The sequence below is a fragment of the Neofelis nebulosa genome, chromosome 16, assembly GCF_028018385.1.
Source record: "Neofelis nebulosa isolate mNeoNeb1 chromosome 16, mNeoNeb1.pri, whole genome shotgun sequence".
NCBI lineage: Eukaryota > Metazoa > Chordata > Mammalia > Carnivora > Felidae > Neofelis > Neofelis nebulosa.
In genome coordinates this window covers 15,471,069-15,483,323 of record NC_080797.1, presented here as the reverse complement: position 1 = coordinate 15,483,323, position 12,255 = coordinate 15,471,069, and the positions used below count along the sequence as shown (strand labels likewise).

Sequence of the window (12,255 nt, the reverse complement as noted above, 5' to 3'; positions counted from 1 at the left end):
GAAGGGACCACAGATCGGGCCACTCCGAACAGCAGGGATTTATTCTCCCGGGGTGATGCAGTCCAGAAGGCGGAGATCCAGTGTCTCCGGGCTGCCCCCCACCCGGAGGCTCCAAGGGGTGGGGTTCTCCTTTCCTTTCCTGGCTTCCAGGGTGCCCGCAGTCCTGGGGGTCCTGGCTTGTGGCTGTGTCACTGTGCTTTCTGCCTCCTTGTCCTGTGACCTCCCCTCTCCGTGTCTGTCTTTGGTCCTTTTTTTTTTTTTTTTAGTTTATTATTTGTTTATTTATTTATATATTTATTTAATTATTTAGAGAGCGTGTGAGCAGGGGTGGGGGGTGCAGAGAGAGAGAGAGAGAGAGAGAGAGAATCCCAAGCAGGCTCCTGGCTGTCAGCACAGAGCCCAACGTGGGGCTCTAACTCACGAACGGTGAGATCATGACCTGAGCCAAAACCAAAAGTCGATGCTTAACCAACTGAGCAACCCAGGCGCCCCTCACAGTCTTCTTATAAGGAACCAATCTCGAGGCGTCTGGGGGGGCTCAGTCGGTTCAGCGTCCGACTTCAGCTCAGGTCACGATCTCACAGCTCGTGAGTTCGAGCCCCACACCGGGCTCTGTGCCGACAGCTCGGAGCCTGGAGGCTGCTTCGGATTCTGTGTCTCCCTCTCTCTCTGCCCCTAACATTCTGTCTCTCTTTGTCTCAAAAATAAAACATTAAAAAAAAAAATTTAAAGGAACCAATCTTTAGGGCCCGTCTTCTTCCAGGATGACCTCATCGTAACTAATCACATCTGCAAAGACCCTATTTCCAAATAAAGTCACAGCCCGAGGTTCCAGGTGCCCACGCATTTAGGGGGGATGCTGTTCAATCCAGCGCAGTCCCTGCTCGCAGATAGGGTTGTACGGAACCGGGGCGGGACCAGCGGAGGGCTCCACCCGCCTGCTCACCTCCAGAGCTGCTCGGTGGAGGGTCCCCGAGAGACCCCGGCCATCTGGACTGCCAGATCCCAGGGGACAGGGTCTGAGCGTCTGCACAGCAGAAAAGAAGGTTGCGACGGTTGGAGAGCGGGACGTGGACTTTGTGGGAGTTTTCGTTCATCCGCTCGCCGCTGGCTGATGGCTGCGGGAGGCCTTGGCTCTGCACTACCCTTGGAGCTCACAGAGGGCACGGGGCCGCAAGTGTGTGGGCAACGTTCGGGCGGCGAGGCCCGGGGAGAGGAGCTGTCCGTGAGCTGGGGTCGCCGTGACCGTGGGGAACGCTCTGGGGGCGCGGCTCGGACTCTGGAGAATGGGCGTCGGAACCGAGAGTGGCACAAGTGGGGGTGTCTTGACTGGTTCGTTCAGGGCAAGGGGTCTCCGCCCGGGCACCGACAGCGGGCTGGGGCGGCCTCACTCTCTGTGCTGGGGCCCGTCCCTGGCCTCCACCCACCAGATGCCGGTGGCGCCCCCTCCCCCTGAGCCGTGACAGCCCAAAAGGCCTCCGGACGTCGCCAGGTCTCGCTTGGGGGCCCCACAGCCCTGACCTGTGGGCTCTAAGGGATTCCTAGGGGTGACAAGCTGGACATTCACGTTTGGATCTTGAGGGTGTGGGAGAGGGGTTTACCCGCACCCTTCCTCCCTCCCTTCCGTCCATCCGTCCACCCACGTCCGGGCACTGGCAGAGCACGTGACTGATGGTCGAAGGTGCGCGTGCAGGGCACAGACTCCTCTGAGCGTGAAGAGCAGGGCCAGGGGTACACAGACGACACCCTAGGCAGAGGGTTCCCCAGAGCTGGGGGGGGGGGGGTCCGCGGGGGTGAGAGTGCTCAGGACCTCGCAGAGCTGGGTGCCTGATGTCCCCGTCCACTGTCACCTTCAGAATACTTGAGCCAGGAGGAATGCGATGCCTCCAGCCAGAGGGGGGACATCATCCAGGAGAAAGAGGCATCCGGTGGCCGCTACTGGGTGACCCGCAGGGCCATTGAGTCCCTCATGGAGAAGGTAATGGGCGAGGCCGGGAGCTGCTCTGGGGGTTTGGGGACCCATCTCCGGAGGATGGTGGTGGGACAGGGCAGGAAGGACCGACGCCGAGATCGGAGAGACGCTGGTGGCCAGCCTGCAGGCTAGGGACGCCCCGTGCTGGTGCTCGGCTAATCTCTGGCTCAGCGTGCGGAGGGCGTAGTGCGGAAAGACCGAGCCCCGTCTCTGCCACCTGGGATCTGTTAACTTCCCTGAGCCGGATTCCTTGGCACAGGAAATCTGAATAATATTTGTTAAAATGAGGAATAAAATGGAGATAAGCCTCCATACTGATTTAAGGCTCAAACGAATACATGAAAAGCAGCTCACCGTGAACCATGCGGTTTTATGTGGACGTGAGACGGGCAGGCCCAGCTGTGAGCCAGAGGCAGATGCCCCCCCCCTTCCCAACCCCCGCCCACAGAGGCTGACGGGGCCTTCTGACCGGGAGGGTTCCGGCCCCCCACAAAGTCTCCCGCGACCCCAACGACTCACAGTTCCTAGATTCTGCCGATGAAACACCAAACGGACAGACCTGAAATGGTACAGCAAGTGCCCTCGCACCCAACAGGGCGCCCCCGGCTTCTCTCCCCATCGCTCCTCCCCGGTGTGGGCTCCTCTCACCGCCTCTGAGGCCGAGGACCTTGAGCCATCTCCCCTGTCCCCTGCAGAACACCCACGCCCTCCTGGACGTCCGGCTGGACAGCGTCCGTGCCCTCCACAGGTCGGAGATCTTCCCCATCATCGTCCACATCTCCGTCAACGAGAAGGCGGCCAAGAAACTCAAGTAGGTGGGACCCTGAGGGCTGGCGGTGGGGCTGAGCCTGGCATCACGTGCCTCCGGGGCGCGGCCTGGGGTCTGGGACAAGCACCTGCAGCCTCCCCCCTGGGAGCAGCCCTGACGGTGAGGGAGGCCTGGCACCCGCCTTGACTAAGGCCGCGTGTTCGCTGGGGTACGAGCAGCTCACGGTCCAGCTGCGCTGGGTGAGGACAGGAGCTGAACACCGTTACTTGGGGTGTGGTTTGGGGACAAACCCAGACGTCCTGTTGCCCCCTTACCACTTGTCAGCTGAGGTTGTAAACTGGACCCCGCGCCCCACACCCGTGCAGCGTCGGCCGGGGCCTGACTCCTGTCTTCCTTACGAGGCGCTCGGACCCCCAAAGCGGGGCAGGGCATTTGTGCCGCGTGGCCCGTGTGCTGGTCCCCTGGCATTCCGCGCCGGCGGTCGGCTTCCTGGGGCTCCGCGCTGGGCCGCCGCACGCAGCTCTCGCTGAGGGGTCCCCCCCTCCCCGTGTCCGGCCCTTGCAGGAAGGCCCTGCAGCGGCTCAACACCTCGGAGCGGCAGCTCCTGGAGGCGGGCAGGCAGGAGGAGGGCGAGCTGGACGAAGTGCCCTGTCTGTACAGCCACCTGGCCCCCGATGGCTGGAGTGACCTGGAAACCCTGCTCGGCTGTGTCCGCTTGGCCATCGCGGACGAGCAGAAGAAGGTTGTGTGGACAGAGAAGAGCCCCCGCTGATGCCCCCGGAGTCTCCTCCAGAAATTGTGGGGACCTCTGAGTCCCCACAGGAGTCCCCGACAACGTGGCCCTGTGCGTTGAGCTCAGGGCCTCTCAGGCACAGCCCTGGGGGTGCTCACCAAACAAGCCCAGCTCTCCGGGCATCGGCTCCCCTCTCTCGCCAGGGTCTGACCTTGAACTACATGCAGGGGACAATGGGCATTCGGACCATCTCCTCCTCCTCCAAGGCTCCGCGTGGTCTGGAACCAGACGCCCCGAGAACATTTCCGCAGCGGGGGCGTCTCCCGAGCCTTCCCAGAGCTGGAGGCCCCAGATGTCCAGAAAACCACCTGTCGGACCCGAATCACTGTACTTCCCTTTGTGCCAAATTCAATGTGCCAAAGGGCTTATTCCAAAGCCACGGTGGCCGCAAGCTGGTAGCCCTGATGACCCCCACGGTCACTCCCATCCCTGCCCAGAGCAGAGACACAACCCCTCTTGTAATGTCATCCTGGCTAACTTTCTCAGCTCCTGATGGCAGACAGGTGCCTCAGTAACTCCAATTTAGAGAGTTGTGTGTATGTGCTGGGAAGCCTAGTTTCCCAGGGATGGAAACAGTATTTTCAGCGGTGCCTGGCAGTTTTGGGGGACCCGTGGGGGGTCCTCGAGAAGCCTTCCACAGACACATTGCACAAATGCCATCTGGGCTCCCCCTGAGCCTGGGAACTGCCCCCCTCTAACTGGGTACCCCCCCCCCCCCGCCCCCGCCCCCAGCTCCTTCTCCAGAGTAAAGGACTTTTACTCCACCTCCAGAGCTCAGGAGACATTTGGGCGTGGCTTGGGCAGGGACCCCCGGGGTCCCCTCACCACCCGGCCTTGCCGCCCACGGTCACAGACTGAATGGAGTTTTGGCAGCAGCGGCCCTGAGTCTGAGTGCCTCGGGCGGCTGCTCTAGAACTCAGACCGCCGTTATCGCAAACGAGGTCAGAAAATGAACTTCTATGTATTTTACCAAAATAAAGCTTTTCCAGTGCCCTGGACCATGGCTCTGTCCCTATGCCGCCACGATGAGGTTGGCAGGGGAGGGGAGGAAGGCAGGAGCCCGCCACTCAAGGGAAAAAGCCCCCGCTTTCTGGGTCTTTCCAGGTTGAGCAGGTGGAAACTGGGCAGGTCCGGGGCAGCTACGAGCAGCAGCACGGGTGTCCAGCCGGACAGAACTGACCCGAGCCACAGGATGGGGTCTTCGTGCTTGGACATTCAGAAAGGATGAGCTCTGCCCACACAGACCACAGAACGAAACTCGGCACCCGGGAAGCCTGCCACAGATCAGCAGCCTGGCAGAAACCCCGCCAGGGTCGGGAACTTGACCGTGGGGCAAAGCGAAGGACGCAAAACACGCTCAAGGGTTGTTCGAAGAGTTTTCAAGGCCAGGGGCGGACACGAGCCAGACACTGGGTTCCCACATACAGTGCGGTCTGGAGCCACCGCCACCCGCGGGGCACCCGGAGGCCCATCTCCTCCCGGGTGAAGGGGGCGGGGACGTCTGTGGGCTCCGAAGAATGAAGGTCTCGAGCCCCAGGTCCCAGCGCCTTCTCTTGGCAGGTCCCCAGCCGAACCCAGGAAACAAGCCCCCCTTCCTGCAAGTCCTGTGCTGAGACATGACTCGGACACCAGGACGACCGCGTCCCCACTCCCACGGGCGGAGGAAGGAGCCGGGCACAGGCCCCACCACTCCCCGCTCCACGCAGCGGCAGCAATGAGAGCCCTGCTCAGACGGGAGGGTCGCTGCCCCTCCCTCCGCCTCAGCTGGAAAGGTGGGGACCGGGCGTGGGGAGGCCTCCCACGTGCCCCCCGGCGACCCTCACAGCTCATTGTGGAGTGGCCGGCACTGGGGAGAGAGCCTCTCCTCCAGGACACCATCGGGAGCACACACCCAGGGGTCGTGGGTCTCCCACTGCCACTTGGCCAGCTGGGTCTGGAGCAGGTCCAGAACCTGGGCATAGCGTGGATCAGCGGCCAGGTTCCGGGTCTCGTGGGGGTCCTGGCTGAGGTCGTAGAGCTCCCAACGGTCCCGGTAGTAGTAGTGATGGAGGTCCTTGTACCAGCCCGTGGGCTGGCCGGCCACGGTGCGATTCAGGAGGTCCTGAAAGGTGGGCGACACGTAGAAGTCCTGGTCGATGGGAAAGGGCATCCTGAAGTTCAGGTTGTGCACCAGGCGGAAGCCCCGGTGGTGCACGGAGCGCATGGGGTAGGCCATGGTGACCTCGTGGTGGCTCTGGCTGCCAAAGACGGTGCTCCAGAGGGGCTCTGCCTCCAGCGCCGGCAGGAGGGACCGGCCGGTGAGCCGGACGGTCTTCGAGCCAAAGATGGGGTAGCTCGGGTAAGGGACGGAGAACCAATCCAAGATGGTGGGCGTGAGGTCTGCAAAGGAGGCGGGGTCTCGGCACGTCGGCCCTCCGCGGCACGAGAGCCCCCACCACTGAAGGGCTCGATGCAAGCCTTTCTGGAACGCTGCTGGGCCCCCCTGCACACCAGATCGCCACCAGGGAGCTGCGCTGGGTCCAACCTGCCACTGTGGCCCCAAACCTCCAGGACGTGACGCCTTCAATGGCTTAATGAGATGCTCCAACTTGGCAATACTGGGGCTCCTGGTAAAATCTCTCAGGTCCGTAAGGAAGCCCCCCCGGAGGGCCTCATCTGTTCTTGTCCTGTGCTGTGGCCACAGCGCTACGGAACTTGTGCGTTGGGGCCAAAGGGCGATGTGGGCCCCAAGCCGCCCTGGCCCCTCAAAGTCAGCTTCCCCGGCGTCAGCAATGCAAATTCTCAGACACTCTGGGGATGTCCACGTGCACACCACGTGGACGTTCCCTAGCACTCCAGGGGGCTCTGACACTCACCCGGGGAAAAAGCAAGTCTCAGGGGCAGCGACACCAAGGCTAGAATCCTATCTTGATGCTTACAAGCTGTGTGCCCTTGGGCAACTCACCTTACCTCTCTGATCCCCATCTGCACTTATAGAACGGGGTGGCCCTCCCTTCTCTGCCCAGGTGGTATGGGAACCACGTAAGATAGCGGGTGTAGAGCGCTGTCTGGACACGGTGGTACCACTAAATTTGCCCCCGCCCTCCTCCCCCCCCTCCTCCCCCCCACCGCGTGAGCCGCGGAGCCATACCTAGGAGGCTCACGTAGGCCTCGCTGACCTGGCCCCAGCGTTTTGTGTGCTCCGGGGACGACACCAGCAAGGGTTCGGCGGTGCCCGGCCAGTACAGGTTGGTCCTGCCGCTGGGGAAGGGGATCCCGTTGTCGGACGTGAAGATCACCAGGGTGTCATTCAGGACACCTGCTTCATGCAGCTCCTGGAGCACGAGTCCCACCCCTGGGGGTGCGGAGGGGACAGCAGAGCTCAGCCACAGACGGGCATGGAGGGGCGGGGAGGGGCGGGCACTCACACATTCCTCCATCCACCTGTTGGACCTCTGCTGTCTGCCCCCCTCCCCCCCCCCCCCCCCCCCCCCGGCCACCGCCCCGGCCCCTCACCCAGCACCCTGTCCTGGAGGGGGCCGGGGACGCCGGCCATCCCTCAGCACATCCGTGGCACCCGCACAGCCAGTTTGTTTTCTGGAATCTCATGCCTGCCCTGTGTGGGTAGCAGGGACCATACGGGGCGACGGCTGGAAGACAGGAGTCCCTCCACACTTTCCCCCTTCCCAGGTCACCACCCACTAATGGCACCAAAAGATAAAGGTTCCAACTTTCTGTAGTGGCTGAACGGCAGTCCCTGCGAACGGAAACAAACCCGCCAGAACCTGTGAACGTGTCCTCATTTAGTTAAGGGGACTTGACAGATGTTACCATCACGGATCTTCAGGTGATCATTCAGGTGGGCCCTAAAGCCTACGACAAGGGTCCTTACAAGGAGAGACACAGCCAAGACGTACGAGGCTATGTGAGGCCGGGCAGAGACTGGAAGGGTGCGGCCACGAGCCAAGGGACACCTGGGGCCACCAGACGCTGGAGGAGGCAGGAGGACTGTCCTGTGCCCCAGAGGCTGCAGGGGACACGGCCCTGCTGCCACGACTTCAGACCTCTGGTCCAGGACGGGCTGCAAGCTGCAGCACACCGCCGTCCGGGCTCCTGGAACCCACCTTGGTCCATGCGGCCGATGGTGGTATACTGGGCGGCTAGGTCAGCTCGGGCTGCGGGAGTGTCGGGGACGAAGTAAGGCACCTGGGGGAGCAGGTGAGGGCAAAGCCAGGGTTGGAGCACGGAGGCCGGGGGAAGGGGTGGCCAGTGCTTGAACGGCGGTAGATGAGGGCCGGCCCCCCTCCCAGGGCCCGAAATCCTGCTCCACGGTGAACGGTGTGGCCCAGAATGTCCCTGCTTCTAGACACGTTAACACTTGTTTGCCGGCCGCGCGGACGGGAACCGGATCCAGTGGGTCTCTTGTTAAACGTGCTAACGTCACATGCCCGGGGGCCCAGGCTACCAAGCCCCCTCCCGATTTACGAGGCGGAAGAAGGGTAAGCGAGCATCTTGGAGACACGGCGGGGGGCTGTCCTACCACCACGTCCTGTGGGTCGTAGGCCTGGGGGGTCCAGTCTGGGATCCGCCCCATGCCGCTGTCCCCGTTGCCAAACTTCTCACAGAAGGTCCCGTACTGGGGCTGGGAGTGCCCACAGCGGTGGGGGTCGTGGAAGGGGATGTAGAGGAAGAAGGGCCTGCCCGGGGGGGGAGGGGCTTGAGTCTTGAGGTCAGCTGGTTGACATGCCACCTGGCTTTCTACTCTGCGGAGCCCCATTCTTTAGGCGGGAACACCCCTCGGGACCGTCCCCTCCTCTGTAACTGAAAACGTCCCCTCTCCTCTCCCTCTGACCAGACTGACTTGAGTATCTGGAACTTTCTCCCCCTCCCCCGCTCCTCCACCTGGGGTCTCCAAGAATCCCTAAACTAAAGACTCCGGGATGTGCATCTGGCCGAGGGGGTGGGTGGTAAGGGGGCGGGGGCCTCCGCGCACCTGTCATCCTGAGTCCGCAGGAATTTCCGGACGAGCAGCTTAATTCTGGTGATGTTGCGTCCTACCTGGAGGACAGAGCCGTTCTCCTCCGTGTAGGCGAAGTCAAACGGGTACACCGGCTCGGGCCCCACGTGCTTCTTCCCAATGATGCCTGGAGGTGGGGACACGGGCCTTCCAGAGCCCCTGAGGTATCCCGTCCCCCTCCGCTCCCTTCTGCACCGCCCCCCTCCCCAAAGCCCTGCCCCGGTGTGGCCTCTAGGCGGTCAGCCCGGGCCCTTGTCCTCACGGAGCCAGGGCTCAGGGGAAAGGCCGAGGACCTCGGGTGTTCAGAGCAGGCGACACGGGGCTCACCCCGAGGGGGCCTGTGCGGTCCCCACTGTGGCAGGAAGCCGCTCACCTGTGCGAACGCCGGCCTGGCCGAGCAGCCGCGGCAAACTCTGCACCTTGTCGAAGGAGTTGAAGTGGTGGACGTCCTGATGCAAGCCGTACATCCCGTTCTGATGCTGCGGCAGAGACGCGCGTGACGCGGGGCCCCACCTGCCCCGGCTCTCCCCGTGGCTCGTCGCCGGGCCCTCCGGGGGCCCTCTTTCGGCTCGGGCGGCCGGCACCCAGGGAGAGTTCCGCGGCCTCTCCCTCAGGCCCCTACCGTAGGACGTCAGCAGGGGAAACAACGCGCCGGAGATGTGCCCCAAGGGGGGGCTTTTATTTGCTTTTTTGGTCTACCTGGGTTTTCCAGCTTTTTCGTTGCGAGCACATGCCACGGTGGCAAACCGCTGTTAACTGGATTTTTTTAAGCTTATTTAGAGAGAGAGAGCACGAGTAGGAGAGAAGCGGGGGGGGGGGGGGATCACAAGCAGACGCTGTGCCATCAGTGTGGAGCCTGATGTGGGGCTCGAATCCACAAACCGTGAGATCACGGCCTGAGCCAAAGGCGGACGCTTAACCCACTGAGCCACCCAGGCGCCCCGATTAACTGGATTTTTTACAGCGTAAAAAAAAACAGTCGCCCACGTTACAAACTGAGACTGGAAAGACGTAAGACAAGCTGGAACAGTGCTCTCCTCATTCCTACGGCCCGGACGGGAGTGCAGCTCACAGCTGCCTGATTAACCTTCCAGGAAGCGTCTGGGTAGTGGCCACACAGGGGCCGCCTACACGTGGCCTTGGTCTCTCCAATGGGGACGCACAGAGCACACCGGCTCCCCGGAAGATGGTGTCTCGGGGTAACACATCGGGAGTAAGTACTCGTGCACCCGAGTTCACAGCAGCGTTATTCACAACAGTCAGAGGAGCACAAGCAACCTCAGCATCCATCGGCGGTTGAACAGGTAAGCAAAGTGTGCCAGACCCGCGCGACAGAACCTCACACGGTGTTTTGGCCACAAGGAAGGACATCCTGACGCCTGCTACGACGTTCCCGCGAGGCCACTACGCTCCGTGACATCAGCCAGTGCCCACAGGACACACACTGTAGCAACCGCACGCACTGAGACGAGACTAGAATAGAAGGGGCCAGGGGCCGGGAGGGGCGCAGGGAGGCAGCGGGCACAGAGCTTCGGTTTGGGAACACGATTAAGTTCCGGGGGTAGACAGCAGGAACGCCGCGCGATAACGTGAGCGTATCTGATGTCGCTCAGTCACGCACTTAAAAAAAAAAGTGACTGGAACGAGGGCGCCTGGGTGGCTCAGTCGGTTAAGTTCCTGACTTTGGCTCAGGTCACGCTCTCCCGCTTCAGGAGTTCGAGCCCCGCGTTGGGCGCTGCACTGTCAGCACACAGCCCGCTATGTCTCCTTCCCTCTCTCTCTGCCCCTCCCCCACAGCCTCGTAAATGAAAAGGCATTTAAAAAACATTTTAGGAAAGACTCAAAACGGTAAGCTCCGTCCTACACATATTCTAGCACACACGATACAGAGTAAACGTTTACATGGTAGCTCCTACCATCACTCAAGCTCCCGGGATAACAGTGTGACAGGAGTCAACCCCGGACAACCGCGTGCCAGGCACCTGGCTATGCGCTTTCCATACAAAGTATGAGCTTGGCCAATCCCGTAAGAATCCCAGGAACGAGGTGTCCTCAAGACCCCATTTCACAGGTAAGAAGACTGAGGTCCGCGAGTACGTGATTCGGTCACGGTCCCACAGAGCCGCGGAGAGGGCGCCCTCTAGCCCATACTCGAACCCGCTTGGCTGGGAGTGGGGAGAAGAGGGTGGGCCCATCCCCAGGGGAGGTCAGGGAGGGGCTCTCGACACTCCCACACCCCTGCTGCCCTCACCTGGGGCAGGCCAGTGAGCAGACTGGCGCGGCTGGGAGAGCAGCTGCTGACAGAGGTGAAGGCATTGCGGAAGACCAGGCTGCGGCGGGCCAGGGCATCCAGGTGAGGGGTGGCGATGGCACTGTTGTTGTAAGTGCCGCTCTCGAAGCCCCCATCGTCCGCTGAGGAAGGCAGAGGCAGAGGCCACGGGGGGCCGGACTCAGGACTGAGGGAGACCCGCAGTCCTGCTGTGGTGGCCTGGGCCCCTGGTGCCCGGGCACGCGTGACACCCAGGCGGCAGGACCCAAGTGGGCATTGGATCTGGGCAGGCGTGCCACCTGAGTGGGAATGCCACCGGGCACGCACAAGAACCGGGCGAGCGGTCAGCAGGCAGGCGTGAAACTCCGGTGGCCTGACACCGGGTGGGATTGGTACCCAGGCAGGCACGACACCCCAGACGGAATATTCAGGTCGCGGGTTAGCGAGCGGGTGTGGCTGGGCAGCCCCGGGGCTCCGCAGACCCTGCGGGAGCTGTGGTCTCTGCACCAGTGTCCCCAGCAGGGAGGAGCGGATGGGAGCCCTCAGAGGAGAGCAGCTGGATGTTACAATCAGCGGAAGGGCGGGTTGGAGACCACAAACTTAATCAGAAAGAGTAAATCTGGCAGAGCCTCAGACCTCAAAAGAGGAAAGAACAGGGTTGTCTTGTGACAGCCCCGCTCTGCTCACCAAGTCTCGTGAAAAGCAGAGCGCTAGAAGAACTTGGGATATCTGGGAGGGGACGGGGCAAGGGGAGAGGGCAGCTGGGTGGCGTGGGGGGGGGGGGGGGGCGCTGCGACTCAGCCAGGAGGAGAGCTGAGCCACAGCGCTCCCGGGTCTGAAAAGGGAAGGGCAAACTTACAGGGTTTCCCCGCTGGGGAGGAGATGAGCCCCCCACCCCCCACCCCCCACCCCGGCCGGCACCCAGTCGCGTCTCTGGGGACTTGGGACCCCAGCTCCTTCCTCCACCGCATCCCCTCTGGGGGCCGTGGACCACCGAACTCTGGAAGGCCACCCAGCTGCCCGAGCTGGGGGCCCGCAGGGCTGGCCCTGGCTGCCGTGGGCACGCGTCGCGGTGCAGGGTCAGGGTCAGGGCCAGCGGCAGGAGTGGGGCGCTGGACGCCGGCCCGACCCCTGCGGAGCCCGCGGTGGGCGAGGCCGCCCCGGCCTCCCTCTCCGAGGAGCCGAGCGCGAAGAGTCTGGGGCAGCAGAGAGGGCACACGGGGAGGGCTGCGGGGCTCGCTGGCGAGGGGCGCGGGGGCGCACTCACCGAGGATCAGCAGCACGTTCCGGGGGCGCGCCCCGGGCACGCGGCAGAGCCCCAGCGCCAGCAGCAGCACCCAGCAGGCCGGCCCCCGACGGCGCATGGCGGCGGCTCCCGGCCCGCCGCCCCGCCCCCGCCCCCGCCCGCGGTCACGTGGCACAGACCCCGCCCCGGGGTCACGTGCGCGCCAGGCCC

The 12,255-nt window shown here is 63.0% G+C and overlaps 2 protein-coding genes across 12 annotated transcripts in view; one reads left to right on the top strand and one right to left on the bottom strand.

The window, feature by feature from the left end:
• The window catches only part of CARD14 (caspase recruitment domain family member 14), a 37,972-nt gene extending 33,711 nt beyond the window's left edge, over positions 1-4,261 (top strand). For 10 of the 11 annotated variants that reach the window (XM_058705334.1, XM_058705333.1, XM_058705332.1 and 7 more), the window contains 3 exons: positions 1,857-1,978; positions 2,668-2,783; positions 3,306-4,261. In XM_058705334.1, the coding sequence (XP_058561317.1) occupies positions 1,857-1,978; positions 2,668-2,783; positions 3,306-3,513 (446 nt within the window). In that variant the 3' untranslated portion in view covers positions 3,514-4,261. Of the gene's footprint in view, positions 1-1,856; positions 1,979-2,420; positions 2,784-3,305 lie in introns of those variants that run through there. The other variant, XM_058705338.1, reaches the window with a different exon arrangement.
• Positions 4,262-5,243: 982 nt separating this feature from the next.
• SGSH (N-sulfoglucosamine sulfohydrolase) lies at positions 5,244-12,205 on the bottom strand. Its single transcript, XM_058705343.1, has 8 exons — positions 12,067-12,205; positions 10,782-10,942; positions 8,904-9,009; positions 8,507-8,657; positions 8,054-8,210; positions 7,638-7,719; positions 6,665-6,868; positions 5,244-5,913 (listed from the first exon to the last, which is right to left on the bottom strand). Exons 1-8 carry the CDS (start codon positions 12,161-12,163, stop codon positions 5,354-5,356), a joined length of 1,518 nt encoding a protein of 505 aa, XP_058561326.1. The 5' UTR covers positions 12,164-12,205; the 3' UTR covers positions 5,244-5,353.
• Between the last annotated feature and the right edge of the window lie 50 nt (positions 12,206-12,255).